Raw genomic sequence first — 18,346 nt, 5'->3', positions numbered from 1 at the left:
AGAAGCTGAGTGACAGCCCTGCTCAAGATCTTCAGTCAGGCCATACAGTAGGATGGCATGATAGAGTCTTAAACTAAGGTAGGCAGATGCACCCAGAGTCATTTGTCACAGTTGTAAGTGACAGAGCTGAAAATTACCATTTCTTAGTGTAATTATCAAAATCTAATTTAGTCACAATCAGTGAGAGCAACTATAGCTACTTGTCACAGTGAGGGACTCAGGTATGTGAAATATTAAAGGTCAAAGCCCTAAAGGACTATCTGTGTTTACTCTTGAATAATTTTAGAGAATCAAATTAAACAATATGATTAACTTTAGTCACTTCTAATGAAGGAGTCACTGGTGTTCTCACTGGCAGAATGCCACTGAATCACACCTCTTTAAGCACAATTAAAGCACTGCAGAATCTGCATTTCTATAGGAAGATGACATGAGCTCATGTTTCTTTCCAGTGCTAGTGGTGCTAAACAAATTGCTGAGTTAGCCTTAAACACAGTAAGGCATTTTTTACCTCTTGCTAGAATGCTGAAAATAATTCTTCAAAAGTAGAAAATTCCAATCTTTTTTATTGATGGTTTTGTTTATAAAATTACTAAATATGGTAAAAAGTTAGCATCATAAGCTGCTTCACTTATAATGAAGTTCACTTATAATTTTAAGTTTGAAATTCTGTTCAGATAACAGCATCTCTGGGGCTGAACTAGGAAATCATACAGTATGGCATAGAATAATCTGGTTATGTTTAAGATACAAAAATAACAATTAAAGCATGAGTTGTAGTTTATCTAAAAAAAAATCAATTTTAAACACAATCCTGTGAGAGTGCATCCCTCTATTTCATTAACTTCCTCTTAGGAAAACCATTCACACTGCTTCATTCTAGTGTAGATTTTCAGGACAGAGGTAGAGATTAACTGTATAAAAAGCTAACTCAGGCAGGTTAGAAAAAAGAGATCATCCATTTTGAATTATGGGGCAATATGGCTGTTGGGTTTTTTTTCCTGTGGGAGTTACAAATATGATAAATTTCTATATACATATGGAATAAGTATTGAGGAGACCAGAATTTATGCAATTATCTCAAGAAATATGGTAGCTTGGACTGTAAATGCACAATTGCCCTGAGATGCCATCTCTCAGTTCCACACTGAGGACACATATAGCCAATGAACTGGGTCAGATAATGTGTGAGGCAAGAGACCAAAATATTCTGGGAGCAAAACCAGCTTTGATCCCTTCCGACAACATAAGCAAGGCCTTTGCACAGAAGTGTATCACAGCTGGGAAGGCAGCCAAGAAGCCTTGTATTCTCCTTTATCATGAACCCTGCCAAGTCATAGCTGATTTAACTATTGCACATTGTCAGTCTATTAAAACCAATTACTTTTTTAGATCAAATAGCCACTGTCTTTCTGTTTTTGCTAGAAATTATTACAGGATAGTTTTCAGAGTTCTGAGAGCTTAGATGAAATCTGGACCAAATTAATTGTTTCATTTGAAAAGCGGCAGCGTTTGAAGAAGAAACTTTAACAATGAACTGTCTTATTTTCTAAGGAATAAGGTAGCAGGATTAGAGTCCATTAATGATAGCATGCTTAAAAACTAGGGTTTTCCTCATAAAAATCTCAAGTTTAATACATCCTTGGTATGAAAATACTAAGCATGAAGAAAACACAAACTGATAGGCAGCCATCCTTTTCCTTTTGGCATATGATTGGACCTTAAATAACACCTCCAAATCACTGCAGGCCATTACTAATGCAGTATAACTATAAAATGGGAATAATTTTTGCACATTTATTGTATTAATCTAGTACTAATGAATTTTACAACACAGAAGCTGAATTTTAAAATATTAATTTGTACTTACATCAACAATCAGGAAGTCCAGCCAGCACCAGGCATTGGTAAAATATATTTGAAAACCATATGCTACCCATTTTAAAAGCATTTCCAAAATGAAAATATACGTAAAAACTTTGTCAGCATATTCCAGCATGGTCTTGATAGTTTTGCGTTGTTCAATATATATGTCTTCAAAAGCCTATAAAAATATATTCAGGTATTACTGCTGTTTCACAGAATATACATGACTAAATTAAGGAACAAAGAATAAAAAATAATTCGAGCAGAGCCAATATTCCAGCTTGTTATTCTTAAGTCTCTTGTTTTATATGTTTTCCATCTTTAACCATACTACTAATTGGAACAATGGGAGATATGTCTGGAGTTGAAAAAAAAATTTTAAAAGAATTGTATTTTGCTAATGAATGAAGAAACTCACAGCATGATTTTTTTATCCTCTGTGGTATTAAGAAACTTTCATATGGACAAAAAATGCCCCACTTCTTATCTATCTGTTTCAGATATTGATATTGCTTTCTAGAAAGCAGTTAGATAAAACTTATGTCTGAAAAATCAAATTTAAAAGCAATGTATTTTCTAGAATATACAATTGATATCATAGCAAATGTTCAGCTTGATAAAGCTGGAAAGGTGGGAAATGCAAATCGTTTTTGATAGGTTGTTATGGTGGTTGTTATGTTTAATTTGCTGCTGCACTCTTCCATACCTCCTGCCTTCAAAATAGGAATAGAATGAAGTAATTATTCCATTTTTTAGTATGGTCTTTCACAAGCAAAATTCAAAAAGTGGATCAGCCTAGGAGGAATTAAAGAATTAAACTCATATATATAGCTATATATTCACAGTTAACAATAGTCCTTTATACTCAAATCTCTTGACAAGCATGCTGAAAATTGGCAGGCAATTTAAACTTTGAGTAACTATGCTGTCTTAAAGAAAATGGCACCATTTGATAGCGGCAAGACAAAAGCATGACTAAAAACGTGCATATGAAATGTATCAAACATTTTTCAAGTTTGGGTGAAGTTTCATTCTGTCCTGGAATGATGAAATGCAGGGCATTTTATACAGCTCCAAGCAAAGCAAGTCTTTCTGAAGCAAATTTGACTTTTGCTGTTGCTCCTAAAAATATTGAAATATTTCAGCATTGCAATTTTGTTCTACTTACTAGGGCTCCACTGCTGAGGAGAATCATGAATACAATGAAAGTCTCGAACCAGTTGTGTTCAACTATGCTGTAGCAGGTTTTTCTAAGATTCCACCAAGTTTTTCCTTTGCCATCTTCTATACTTACTTGACAACATGGAAATTTCTGCACACAACCTGCATTAGATTAAGAGATGTTAATATCCAAAAGTCAGTTACTTCAAAGTCAATATTTACTGTGGTATATATTTTTAGTGGCTTTTACTAATTTTATACTATTTTTAAAAAGTAATCACTGGAATGCTGAATAGGCTATTGCATCACACAGGATGATGAATATCTGAATTAAGAAAACTAATCTGGAGAGAAACTACACAACAGTATGCTTAATTATGAAAGAAATAATACAAAAAGCATTGGTATTTTTGACTGTTGGCATGTAACTGTTCTATTTGTTGATGGAGTCACAAAAAATTTATTTCTTCCAAATTTCAAGGGCCCTTATAAATAGCTGAAAAGCATTTTGCCAATAGATAAGTTAAGGAAGTTTCTTAGTTACAAGTTGTATGCAGTAGCCAGATATATGAAGTGACTCAAAGCTTAGAGAAACCTCTTTTCATCTGATTTCCAGCATTCTGAGCTAAAAATATTTTCTTTTGATTTTTTAGGACATGAAGGTGCACTATACTGGAGACCCTCAAGAACCTAAATGTGCCTAGTAGCAATGTCATTTTAGTAATACATCTCTTAAATCAACAGTTATTGAACAACCTTCAGTAAAACAGGCTTCTGGTTCAAGAGCTTCTTCACTTTCAATTTCTGCTTGCTCGCCCTCTCCAGGAGGAGCAATATCAACAGTGCTGCCTTCTGATGAGCTTGATGCATTTAGTTTCTGTAAGTAAAGTTCCAGAGAACAATTTTTTCTCATTAGATACATATTCTATAAAAAATGGTACTGAATCAAGTCATGCCAGTCTAACTTCTAAAGCATGGCAAATTTATAAATATGCATCATGAAAAACAAAACCACAGTAATGACATATAGATTTTATAGTTCTGTTTCCCAGTTTGTCTTCTCATAGGGAACAATTACATAGAATTTGGCTACTGACCTTATCCATGTATATGACTGGTGAAGTATTATGAGTAGTATTAATACCGTAGAGCTTGCACACACCACACATTCAAGTTATTTCATTTTCTTTATTATTTTGCTGGATTACTTTGAAAAATGTATCTTAGTTTTCCTAGCGAAGTGAACTAACACAAATCTGCATCATATATATCTTCTTGTCCACTATGTATGGTATTTTCACAAAAATACCATCTGGTATTAACTGGATTAAAAAGTTGTAAATTAAATGACATTTAATGGAAAATTTCTGCACAATTTAATTTTTGCAGAAAGCACAAATTACCAGAGCTGAAACATCTTCTTTGCATTCTGGTCTCCTGTGCTTATTGAGAGACCTCCTGATGTACTTTCCATCCCAAATTTTTCTACCATTCTACTGCTTTTTTTGTACAGTGGAATACTGTAGTCATTACTACTTACAAGCACTTCTAGATCTGAAAACTGCAAGAACTGAAGATTGATAGAAAACAAATTAATAAAATTTTTACCCAGTACATTAAAAATCTGATCAGGCCATACAATTATCAGTCGCACAAGATTGCCCATAATTTTGCCCATTTGAGAATGTATAGTTTTAAGGAATATCCTGCTAAAGATGCAAACAAAAAATTCAATAATCAGACATAGTGTTTGTACCTTGTTTAACAGTACTGTTGTAATTTTTTAATCCAAAATAATTTCTCTTTTATTGTGAAAAAAGGCTTGTAAGCACAAAGCAACATTAAAGAAATTGTGGCAGTGGAATTATTCTGATTTATCACTCGTAGCAGTTGTATATAGGAATTTCAAAAGGGATGCAGAATGCACTTCTCACTTAAGTACTATAAATTGTACACATACTGATGTAACAAAAGGGCATTCCAGCACTGAATAGATTTGTGCTTTTAGCTAAGTAGAACTGATCATGACCTTTGACCTTTGGAAGAAGTTCATGTTTAGAAAGTGTGAAGACATATCTATACAATTTTCAAAATAGTGTCATTTTTAGAATATAAAAATCCCCTACTGTTCAGATTTTATAACAAATAATAAACAGTAACTTCTTTCTTGAAAGAGGCATTTCTAGGTATTCTCTTCTTCTTCAGGGACAGAAGAATCTTTCTGCTGAAAATTAAAACTAGTTATTTAACTCTTCAGTTGAAACCCAATTTCAGGAAAATGCATTGGCAGCTAAGGGCTTTTTCTGCTAGAAATTGAGTAAGTGGCATATATATCTTAATACAGTTTTGTAAGGAATTATTTTCTCATATTTAAATTTTGCATGATATAAATGAAGTTTTAAACAAAAATCGTGTTGAATGATGGATAATTTCAGGGACAATTTTCAAGAAGCTGCCTTTTGTACACACAATATGTAGTCAATATAGGGTCTTTCAGACCTCAGGTCCCATGGTTGTTACTGCATTGTGACAAAAAATACCATGTTTCACATCTCATACTGCACTTCCTCTGTGATTTCCAAAATTTATATATGTAAAATAGTTACAGTCATGTGGCCTCTATATTAAAATTTTTCATTACTTCATATAAATACTTCATATAAATCTTCGAGTTTGAGATAAAACACCAAGTTTCTCATTGTAAGAATATTTTAAATTTCATTTTCTCTATTATATTTACAACCAAAATACCCAGTAATGTACATGATGTTAAGCATTATTAGCACACCACCTTATTATCCACACATGAGTCTGTCTCTCTTTTAAAAACAATACTTGTGAATTGACTCTCTTATTATATATCATTAAAATACCAAAAAATAAGAAACCTTCCACTGAAATGATAGGCAGGTTCTTCACTAAATACAACCAAAATATTGTAAAAATAATTTTCTGTCACATTCAACTTAGGAAAAGTAAAACTAATTCATGGCCTGATCCATCATCATTAAATAAATTACTGACTTAATAGTTGCAAGATAAAGGTTCATAGTAAGCATCCATTATAAATCTATGAGTGCAAATTAAAAGACAGTCAAATTTTTAACTACATCTTCCTATGTAAACACTGCTGCAAATAGTTCTGTCAGCAAAGTTACTAAAAGCCGTGACAGAAGTGCAATTTATAACCAGTACAAACAAAAATTACTTTGATTCTTTTCAGTAATTTTCACATAAAGCATGATCTTCATTTTTTTTCATATAATCTCAAACAATTGTGTTATTAAGAGAAAAACCTCATTACTTAATAAAATTCCTCTTCTTTGCTTCAAGACCCTAAATTAGGAAAGAACCAATACATTTTAAATAAGGTGACAGTAATGATATTCTTTCCAGCAATAAAGCTAATAAAAGTAATAGGAAGCTCGAGATACATGATGGATTAGCACAATCCTCTTATCAGCTCATAAATGTGATTATCAGCCTCTAGAACACACCATGCCCTGTAAATATTTATTTGCATTTTCAATGATATCACATTTTCCTTTATAAGGAAACATTTGAAAGCAATTGTTTATGATGCGGCATTCTCAAGGCCTGAATCAGCAAAACAACATGCTTGACTAGAGCAGAAGCCTGAGCAATACTGTGGAAATCACACACAAAAATAAAAGAAACAATCAGACGACCTCAGTGGGATTATATTTTTCTGAAAACAGTATTATAAATATTATTGTGTAGGATTTAAAAGAAAAAGTGCTTCATCACCCACCCAAACACTTGGTTAATGTATGTATAATGTTCCATAATGTTCTTTCAGAGCAGTGCATCTCTTATCAACAGCTTCGACCATTGAAACAAGCTTTGACCAACAGCGTGTTAATGTGCCCATTTACAAGAAAATGCATTCACTTAAGACCCAGTCTTGCTCTCATTTGATTGTGGTCTAGAGTTCAATAAGAGCAAGAGCAGGCTACTGAAGTTTTAAGCTTTACAAACGGCTTCATGATTCAAGTGACAATAAAATAAAAGGATTCAGCCATTACAAATTGCCTTTAGTAATTCAGCCATGTGGTTTTATCCTTTGAGTCTTGAAAGCTGCACTGTAATTGAGTGAAAAATATAAAATAATGGAGATTGATGATTCCAAAGTGATTCTAAACTGACTTTAAATCTCAGATCTTATGATATTTTACTTTTATATTATGTCAAGAATGTAATTCTTAAATCTCTTTCCTTAGAGATTTGTTTTGTGTTTAAAGCATATCTTGGTTTAAATTTTATTCATTAAAATCCGATAATTTTCAGAATATTCAGTTTTTTGGCACCTCTGGGCAATTTAAATCACAATATAATATAGGTAGATCATGCCACACTACAATCAAGGGTATAAAATGAACCATTTGGTGATTCTTTTGAAGCCAGTAAAACTCTGCCTGAAGGAAACAGCTTTCAGTCCTGCTACAGGACTGAAATCTCAGTCCCCTCCAAATGCTGATGCTCAATTTTGCTAGAATAATTTAACTTCCTTTGTTTCATGTAACTTTGGCTCCTGTGCAGTAATTGCTGTCACTGTCCCTGAAGGCTCTGCCAATTACTCATCAATGGAGGGCATGTTTGCATATAATGAAGAAAGTCCCTAGGATAAATGGATATATGTGCAATTTTATAAAAATTATGCTAACTACTTCATAGTCTTTCTAATTTACACAAGTAAGTCCCCCAATTCATTTATGGAACACAATTATTAAACACATTCCAAATACCACTATTTATAAAGGGGTTTAAGAAAAGTGGAGTTGTAAAATGTTTACCTATTGAGAGTTCATTAGGGAGTTATTTGCTTGTTATAATTTTAGCAATTATGAAACTGTCTGCTTTGCTCCCAGTTTATAAAACTCAAGATATGCACTGTCCAAATGAATATAGAGTGTAGTTTGTAGCATCTTGAAGATCTGCATTACAGTGCATTGTAGATTTAAAAAGTATAAAAGTGTAATTTTTATACCAGTAGCTACGGTAATAATTCAAATGTTATTCATTAAGGAGTTAAACTCATGGCAGTAATTATTTCAAAATCACTTAAAATATTTCATTAAATATTTACATTTATAAGGGCTGAATCAAAAAGGGTTGTTTTTATTTTTTAAAAACTAGGCATGCTCCCTTTTTCTTTGGCTGCTTTAGCATAAAACATTCCAGTACTTTTATGATCCATACTTCAAAACCTGAAGAGCATGCAGTTATTGCTAAATATTGTATTTAAATATTCAGAAAAACCATTAGCGGAGTTAAAAAATGTATGTTGGGTTTGCCAATCCCACCTGACCATGCTGTGATGTGAGTCCCATGACTCAGCAGAGAGCAGCTGTGCATGTTTCTACTCTTGCAATGGATAGGGAAGGTACATAGCTGAATAGCATGCAGGCCAGTCAAATCCATTAAAAAGTGATTATATATATATATACATATATATGTATAACTTGCTTAGGTAACCTGTGTGAAAGTGGTGACACGTTGCTCTACCTGGTTAAAAAGCACCAGAGCTGCATTCTTGATTGCTCCAGCTTGGTTTTACCCCTGTGAGAAGTAAGAATGGTAGGTAGTGAAGTTCAAGACACAGGATCACTAGTTTTTCTCTTTTTGGAATCTCTAATTCAAACATGGCTTTAACACAATTAAAACATAATTATGAAATATTTTATTATTGGCTGGAAAAAGGGAAATACATACCACCTGAAATGTTCAACAAAATTTTCTACAGAACTTGTTAGTTTATTTTAGAGAAATTAGAAATATAGAAGCTAGAACTAGTAATCTGCACACAAAGATTGTGATTCATAAACAAAAATGGAATTAATACAATTAACAAAGACATAGTTAGCAGATCTGGAAACTATTCCTGTATTTATATAATCCTTAATGCTTATTAATTAAAATTTTAAGGGTTTTGTTTGTTTGTTTGATGTCCTAGTCTTTATTTAACTGATGATGTGATTATCTCTTTTATTTTAAAAATATGTACATACAGGAAGCAAAATACTTTAAAGATGTATGCCTTCCCATTCCTCCTTCATCCTCCAATAATGGTAGAACTCCTAGATCTTGATAAAATAAACATCTTTAATTTCACTTCAACTTAAATATGATGAATTACCACATTGTGTAAGTTTCTAGTTTAGATTTAGTATGCTATACACCTCTGAATCTATAACCTTTATCTGTTGTTTCAAAAGAGGATTGTATCTGTCTGGACAGTGGAGCATCAGTGTATCCAGAGCTATGGCTTAAATCATTAACCACAGCTAGTCCATAACTTAAATAATTTGTCACTTTTGAAGATACTGGTCACTTTTAGAAAAAAAAATATAGATTTTTGGACATTTTAAACATGATAAAAAATTATCCAATAAATTGGATAATAAATAAAATGAAATGCTGCTGGGTCTGTTTTGGCTAAGAAATTCATTGGAGCCCAATGAAAATGCTTATTTTTTGGGAATATGATAACTGCTTTTGTCTTTTTCACTTCATCTAGACACAAAGGCCCTGATGAAGCCAATCAGAAAACTGAATGTATTAATTATTTTTAAAATTCAGTAGATTCAATGATGAAGGATATTTTTAATTTTATCAAAATCATCTGTTGTGATCATCAAAAGTCAATTAAGTAGCCTTATTTCTCCAATCTGAATTTATATTTACTGTACATACACTGCAGATAGAAAGGTTTTTGGAATTATGAATGACTGAGGCCTGGTAAATATGTATCTTCAGTTGTAAAATAAGTTTTCCATATATATTTGGAATTATTTCCTATGTTGTAATGAAAAACAATCTTTCTAAAGTTGCCAATCAGCAACAACAAACAGTTGTTAAGCGTTGTACAATATTTAGGAGTCTTATGTTTGGTAAGATTACTGTCATTACCTATTTCACAATAGAAACAGCATCCACATGCTAATGTTAAAACCCACCAAATAATCCCCTTTGGCTCTTTCTAACTTTTTTATCTTCAAAGGTAACGATTTTGAATATCTTTTATTCAGAGCAGAAATCTGTTACTTTTCTGATTATCTTATTGGGTATTGCAGGTCTCTTTTCTGATTACTAAAAAAACCCCTCCTTCGAAGTATCAATGAAATGCAGGTACTTTGAGCCAATTATTACTCTAAAGCAGTGAGTAACTTTGTAATCTAATAAGTGTTATAATTCTGTATCATCCAAAAAGAGATTTCCTCAAATTTCTAGTGTTATGTATTAGAAAAACCTTGTTTGGGTCTGGAATTTGCAACCAGGGTCCAGAATAGATTCTGGCAGATTTTGGAAGTTATTAACTAGCAACTTAATTAGAAACTGTTTCCATGAAATTATGAAGGGAGGGAGAAAAAAAAGAGCTAGTCTTTAAGGAGAAGCTTGATGGCTAGAATTATTTTCTACTATAGTATATCTGCTTAAAAAAAATGGAAATACTACAATTTGCTCCTCACTTACTCACAATTACAATGTCTATAGTAATTACCTGCTCATGGCATATTTCTCAGGGAAACACAGGCTATGACCCACTTCTGGCATGACAGACTTCAAATAATCATTCTGCTTTTAACATCAGTGACAGTCAGTTAGACACCAGAAAAAAAAAAAAAAATTACAGTTCCTATGCAGATCTAGCTTTCCACAGCTCTGTGGTTAAATAAAATGTTATTATAGGGGTACCCCTCCTCAGGGTATTTTAAGTGCCAAGTACTGCCACAGTTAAGGCAGGAAAAGTTCTGCCCCATCTCTTACCCCTCCTTTTGCAGACCAGGCCTTCTAGCAGGAATGTTTTCTCATTGGGACCCCTTGAGAGGCAAAACAAAGCAAGTGATGGTGTACTGTTCTAGAGAGGTAAGTTAAACCAATGTACTCTTTATCTTCCTTGAAAGACAATCAGAAGGCAGCAAAATATTCAACAGTACTGTTGACTTGGTAGGAGAAGATTGGGAAACTTCACAAATTCCTGTCACACCCCAGAACTTCTGTTCATGTATTCCAAAAGCCAGTGGATTTTTATACAACAATAAAACAACCTCACTTTATTCTTTCCATAGAAAACATCCAAAAGGAATGGAATAAGGAATCCAGAGCAGGAAGTGAAATTAATATAGAATTCACAATTTTCAGGATACTGTCTGATTAGATCCTGTTCACAATATGCACACTTGCACTGTATGAATACATGTCACTCAGTTAAACAATAAACAGTTGTGTGTGAGCAGAACTTGATGGAAGTATTATCGCTCCAGCTTCCCAATGGTATTGACTATGACAATCTATCAAAATACTGAAGCAGCATAAAAGTCCTAAACTTAACTCCACTGAAAATGCCTCCACAATTTCATAATAGAAATACTACTTCTGGGTTTCCCATAGCCACCTGAAATTTTCACTGTCAAATTGCTTATTAATTGGTTTCTCCTCCTGAAGACATATAAATACCAATCCATTAAAAAAAGGCAGAATCCTTTTTTATTTATTACTGTTCAGAAACTTAAGGATGGCCTTAGAAGATAAAGGCATGATGCCTGAACCAGGCAAAGCTGGGGTTGAACAATTCACATTGAAATTGGTATTCAGAACTTGTCAGCACATTAAGAAGGGATTTTACCCCATTTTCTTGGGGTGTACATACATCACATATTCACCTGGGAAACAGAGGAGTTTCTACCTTTGCATTCCATTTAGTTTTCTCCTCAGCTGTTCTGATAGAATATACAGCAGTACATTGTAATGTGAACCATTCAATCTACCTTACAGAAGAAACAAACCAGTAATACCTATGGCAAAACCAGTGACCTGCATTCTCTGAGGCAGAGAAAGTGCCAGGGGATCACTAGCCAGGCATGGATGGGAACTTCCCAAGTTCCTTTAGTGCAGAGGCTAACATGTCATGTAACCACAAATTCAGTACCTCCACAGCACCCCAACTTCCTAATGCATATTACAAACCTTTTAAAAAGTAACATATTCAGGAAATTTCTAGGCTTGTAACTTGATGGAGTTAATAGGAAGGCACTCATAATTACATTTATCAAAGTTAGCCAAAAGGACAGAAAATATATAGTGTAATGTCATTTAAAAAACATCAGACTATGTGAAAGGACAGAAGACTGCTAAAGGTTCCTTGGAAATGAAAACCAACTTATATTAGATCACATTATATGAAAAAAAAACTTAACTCTCAGATCCAGAATCACTCTGAATGTTTTTGGGGTTTTTTAATACTACTTGATCTCTTAATTTACACTGCTTTACACTTCCTGTATCTCTCATATTATAAATTTACCATGGATAAACACTACTGCTATACTATCTTATATATCTGCATTGAAACTGTTAGTCTCATAACTGGGAAACTCAGATGATAGAATATCCTGCTCTTCATCTTGCAATTGTTACACAGAGCAGTGTTTTTTGCAGCTGCAAATAAACACACACTCTTGATGTTCTTTAGCAAAAACCCCATACCATGATTAACAGGGTCATGGCTATCCAATAATGTAATGTGGGGTAGTTTGATATTGCTGAGGAATACATCATTATTGCAAATATGCCAAATATACAGCTATGATAAAATCATGAATGCAGGGCTTCTTTATAGGAGAATTTACTTCATTGGTAAACAAACCCTTTTGGATTAATGAGTTATTACATAGCATCACAGCTTCTAATATAATTGAAAACAAATTTATCCATGGTTCCTGATCCCTTAAACTTCGAAGTTCCTAAATTTCTAATGATCATAACTGGATTCTGGTAATGTATTTATTAGCTTGTCATTGATCACTACCCCAATATACAGAATTTTCCTTGAATACCATTAGCACCTGTTCATGATCACTTCTGGTATTTGAGCCACTTAGATTTTGAAACACATGGCATTGGTTTTTTAGACCAGTTTTGTCATTTTGCACAATAGTAACAGCATAAGGCCTTCAAGTAAGCTGTTTCTGCATGCATTTATATTACAAGGTTATTCTGCTTTCCAGAATAACTTGGGCTGATGCTTTACCATTACATTCATCCATACCTAGATTACTTTATTTCAGCCAGCCATCATCTCTGAACCCAAAGTCTGGACAAATATTACTCACAGAACTTTTTAGATAATCTAGAATACATTACTGATTTGTGATCTCTCAGGGTGAATTTTTAGAGCTACCCTAAATATTGAAAAAAATATTTTTTCTCCACTTATGTTTGCTTTGGTATGCAAAGCTTCTAATTGTTCCTTAGTCTTCTACCCTTATTCCATAAATTCTTATCAGATGTAGATACTACAGAAAGTATGCTTTATCAGGTGTTTGCTAGTCCTAAAATCTCATAAAACTGTGAAAGAAATAGTAATATTTAAAATCAAATATCTTACAAATTTTAATAAACAAAGTACTAAAAATATAAACTCTAAGGATCTTTTAATATATCAATATATATTTTTTAATTCAACAGTAATACATAAAATTCTAAAACATAAAATATATTTACATGTGATATTACAGTTTTAAAAAAATCTAAATATGCAATTGAAACATTTAAATGTATGACTACAGTTTAATAGTTAAGATATGAAAAATCCTACCTGTTTGCTTTCCTCCATATCAGATTCGCTGCTAAATTCTTCTGTATTTAAATTTTCAAAATCTGATTCTCCAAGTGCAATGGGCACTGTCACAGTGAGGCCTGGGTTGTTTATGAATGACATATAATCATTTTCATCAATTACATATTTTTCCACACTGCTGCCTGTGCCTACACCACTGGTGGTTCCATTCCCATCTTTAAGATAATTGAGATCTTTGCTTATTTCAACGGCAGTATGATTGGAAATGCAGCTGTCTTTCTTGTTGTTTAGCTCTTCAAGTGCTTTGATTTCCTCTAAAGATTTCTGTTTTCTAATGAAGGCTTTTCGGATGAACTCCTGTATCTTTTTTTTTACATAATCTATGCCTTTCTGAATCCTTGCCACAGCAATCTGGAGATTGTTCATTTCATTATCATCGTCTGTAGCAGCAAGGTTGTCTGAACTAAATGAGCTCAGCAGCAAGGCCAGAAATAGGTTCAATACCTAAAAGATGAGAAAATACAGCCAATATAGTAAATACAATCATATCAGATGTGTTAAATTTGGCAGTGCTATGTTAACAGTTGTACTCAATGATCTCAAGGGACTTTTCCAATGTAAATGATTCCATGATTCTAAAAAAATCAGTAAAGCAGGTTGCAGATCATAAATAACTTTTTGGGGCTCTGCACATTTTTGCTGGTAAAATGTCAAGATTGCAAGGTCAGGTAAATGACTAAGATACAAACATTTTGAATTCTATTTTATAAAAATATAAATAATGTTAAAAATATCACTAAAGGAAGAGAATTTTGACAGGAAATTTTGACTGCAGATTTTAACAGTAAAAGAAACTTAAAAATAAAGTAAAATGTTGCATCCCTTTTATAACATTTATTTCTAGGAAGTTCTCATCAATTCTATATTTTCCAGTAGAAATTTTGCATTTCAATTTGTCATCTTGAGTTTAAACTTTTCTATAAAAATTTCTTTTACAATCTTGAGTTAAATGCTTTTTAACATGTTTTTAAGCTGGATGACAAATCACTCAGAGTTTCATTTTTGCTTTTTACACATAATCCAAGAAGTTCAGTACTAAAAATTAAACAACACCTCTAAATTAGCTTCAGCACTCCCATGAAAGAATGTTGGATTTGACATTTTAGCTTCCTTCTAAATGCTTGTACCCAGTAAGTGTTTCAGTGTATAGAAATGTGTGGAAAAGAGGAAAAGGTAATCTTCATATGTTTTTACCCAAAATTCAGCACATTCAGATTAATTTTTAAATTCTAAACAGAAGGATGACAAACACTTTCATTGACTAGCTGTAGGTCCTGCACATTTGCATCAGAGTTAATATAAAAAAAATGTTCATTACGTACCACTAGGTTTCCAATCACCATGACCAGCATGAAAACAATAAGGCACATGGCTTGGCCTGCAACCTCCATGCAGTCCCACATTGTTTCTATCCATTCTCCACACAGCACTCGGAATACAATCAGGAAAGAGTGGAAAAAGTCGTGCATGTGCCAGCGAGGAAGTTCACAGTCACTGGAGATCTTGCAGACACATTCCTTGTAGCTTTTCCCAAACAGCTGCATCCCAACCACAGCGAAAATGAACACAATGATGGCCAGCACCAGGGTCAGGTTCCCCAGAGCCCCCACTGAGTTGCCAATAATCTTAATCAGCATATTTAGGGTTGGCCAAGATTTTGCCAGTTTGAAAACTCGAAGCTGCAAAACAAAAACCCAGATGAACCATTAGTGTTAGCTATAAAATAGAAGCTAGGTCTGAGTTTTTTAGTAGAGCATACCAGTTTCTGTAGATTAATTTGTTCTTCAGTAGTACCACATTGTTATTTTAATGTAAAGCAGGGAACATGGACTATTTTTCAAAAATGCATTGTTTATCATTTCATTTCAGTGATGCACATAGTGAAAAAAAGGTCATAATTTGTGTTTGCATGACATTTTATTTTATCATTTTTAAAAGTCCACTTACGGAAGATTCCTCAACAATTCTTGAAGACATTTTAGAAGTTTCTATTCTGTTCATCATCATCACTATGCTCCCTTTGCTGGTTTTATTCCACATTTCCCTCAGCACCACAATAACCCTTCCATGCTTAAATATAGGCCAGTTTGTAAAGCAAAAACTTGGTGTAGACTTTGCAATGTCTATTCAAATTGTAAACACTAAATTAAAAAAAAATATTCACTACCCAAATTCTTACATTATGTGAAGTTGGGTACCATTGCAAGTAGTGCTAAATAAGTCACTTCTTCCTTCTCTATGGATTAGGAGATTAGGTTTTCAAGTAATGTGGTAACTATTGATAATAAAGACTTTTAAATCATTAATCTTGTGCCTCTTAGTAAACATATTTATAAACTAGTTTGTGTGCAATGTTAATTACTATTAAAAATATATTTCTAATAGAAGCTCAATACTATTCAATTTAAATATTATCTTAAAGTCAGCTTGTTACAACTCTACTATATGTGATGGAGTGACTAAAAGGTTATTGTTGGTGCCTATTAAAATTAATGTGAAGAGAGGATCTGCTTAAGTTCTTAACAAGTACCACAAAGTAATGTTCACAATATAAAGACTAAAAATGTTATGATTCTTTGTGTTGCTGACAATATGTATGTTTTCACTGACATTCAGCTTTTATTATTCTTAGTGAAATCAGTGCAAAGATTCATAAAATTCTTAAAAGGTAGCAGTTAGTGTTATGCTGGCAAAGGATATCAGTTGGATAGAAAATCAGTAGGATTATTTGATACTAAAAGGTATCAAACACTTTAAATTTGTACTTACCAAACATGGCTTGCAAATTAGGCACATATTAAAAATAAGGTGAGTCATTATATATAATATATATATTATATAATATATATATTTACAAAATATGATAGTAATTACAGGCACCAGCACTTTTATTTTTTGAGTGAGATAACTGCATGCAAATATTTAATTTTCAAGGTATTTACCAATCGGAATGACCGAAGAACAGATAATCCTTCAACATTTGCAAGACCAAGTTCCATTAAACTAAGGCTAACGATTATACCATCAAAAATATTCCAGCCTTCTTGGAAATAATAATAAGGGTCCATGGCAATAATCTTTAGTACCATTTCTGCTGTAAATATCCCAGTGAATACCTAAAAGAAAATGTAATGAATTGTTATGACAAATTTATATACCTGAGGAAATCTTTTTTAATGCAATGAATTCTCTTACCTGTTGGTATCTCCAAATGGAGAGAGCATCTAAGTATTTTTAAACACTCAAAACTAAATCAGGATACATAGTAGGACAGAGGCTTGATAAACATATAGAAATCAATTGACCCGTCAGCAGTTGAGTTCCCTGGTAGGTGCTGGACTATCCATCCAGCAGATGATGTGATGTAACCTGGTGTTTTAAGTCCTGTTTGATGAGGATGGTTCCAGTAAAAAGACTTGACAGCAGGTATTTTCCTAGCTTACAGTCCAAAAAGATGATAGTTTCTTATGTCAGACTGTCTAAGCATAGACTCTCTAAATTCTGTCCTGTAGACAGGAGAAATTGGAGATTCGTGTACAGTGCTTTTTATAAGAATATAAAGGTTTCACACATAATTACCATACTGTGTGACAACTATTTCCTTTTAGGAAAATGAACCTCAGGAGATAATGTTATTTGAAATATCTCAAAGGGTCAAATGTAAAATTATCAATGAATCCTAGTGTTTTTAAGTCCAGAATTTAACTCAACACTTTCTTGCACTGCGTAGTGATCAGTGATTTGCGTAGCACAACAACAAGTATGGGAACATGCCTTTTTTGTAGAAGCCTTTTCACTGTAGTGTAATTGAAAAAAATTCCAACTTTGAATATTTCATCAATTTTGTACAGAAGAAAAATATTTTCTGTCATGTTATATCTGTACCATGGTAAAAATAGCAGAATCTACCTTAATGTTTGAAAGAAAAAACCCAAGGTAGATGTCAAGAAATCTGGCATTCCAGTGAAGACTGCACTTCCAGACATATTCAATTATTTCATTTTAGTTGTTAAAAAATGCATTCATGAAAGATAAAGGCTCCAGTAAAAAAAAAAGTCACTTTACCTGTGAAAATCATATATACCTTTTCTTATTTGATTATAAAAAGGTATTCTGGAATAGATTTAAACAAATACGGTACATTTATAAGTTTCTTCTTTTAGAAAAGGTTATTTTTACATCAAGTAGTGCATTACAAGCTACTTACCAAGTTCCCCACAGAAAGGACACTGCTAAACTGTTCTGTCATTGGGTAATGTTCCATGGCCATAAACAAAGTGTTTAAAACAATGCAAATTGTTATAGCAAGATCAACAAATGGATCCATCACAACTAAATTGACGACATGCTTTACTTTTAACCATGGACTCCAGCAGTCCCAGATCAAGAAAGTATTTGCAAATCTGTACCAGCATGGTGGGCATTTCTGTCTGGATTCTTCAAGCTCTGGGAAAAAATAGAAGAAAAATATTATAATAAATGTATCTTTTGGAAGTTCTTGTTTAAGATATGGAAGAATATTAGACCAATCAAATAATTGCTCTCACTAACGTGGGATTGCTCACTCATATTCATCGATCTTAAAATAGGACATCTAATTCATATAAGATCCTCTACCACCAGTGGACAGTGAATTCCATTCACTAAAGAGTAAATCAT

At 32.9% G+C, this 18,346-nt stretch overlaps 2 protein-coding genes across 4 annotated transcripts in view; one reads left to right on the top strand and one right to left on the bottom strand.

Annotated features, from left to right (window-relative positions):
- The window catches only part of LOC306804278 (sodium channel protein type 2 subunit alpha-like), a gene marked incomplete at its 3' end in the record, with an annotated part of 67,315 nt that overhangs the window by 13,153 nt on the left and 35,816 nt on the right, over positions 1-18,346 (bottom strand). For all 3 annotated transcript variants that reach the window (XM_079310639.1, XM_079310640.1, XM_079310641.1), the window contains 7 exons: positions 17,895-18,133; positions 16,630-16,803; positions 15,010-15,366; positions 13,646-14,131; positions 3,784-3,904; positions 3,035-3,189; positions 1,871-2,044 (listed from right to left, as the gene is read on the bottom strand). In XM_079310639.1, the coding sequence (XP_079166765.1) occupies positions 1,871-2,044; positions 3,035-3,189; positions 3,784-3,904; positions 13,646-14,131; positions 15,010-15,366; positions 16,630-16,803; positions 17,895-18,133 (1,706 nt within the window). The remainder of the gene's footprint in view (positions 1-1,870; positions 2,045-3,034; positions 3,190-3,783; positions 3,905-13,645; positions 14,132-15,009; positions 15,367-16,629; positions 16,804-17,894; positions 18,134-18,346) is intronic.
- Positions 3,892-18,346, top strand: part of LOC306804279 (sodium channel protein type 2 subunit alpha-like) — a 132,788-nt gene continuing 118,333 nt past the window's right edge. The window contains exon 1 of the mRNA XM_079310643.1: positions 3,892-3,906. The gene's annotated coding sequence lies outside the window, so the exon portion shown is untranslated. The remainder of the gene's footprint in view (positions 3,907-18,346) is intronic.

Source organism: Erithacus rubecula, assembly GCF_903797595.1.
Source record: "Erithacus rubecula genome assembly, chromosome: 8".
Classification (NCBI taxonomy): Eukaryota; Metazoa; Chordata; class Aves; order Passeriformes; family Muscicapidae; genus Erithacus; species Erithacus rubecula.
Note: the sequence above shows the minus strand (reverse complement) of the source record. Positions and strands in the feature narration are given on the sequence as shown.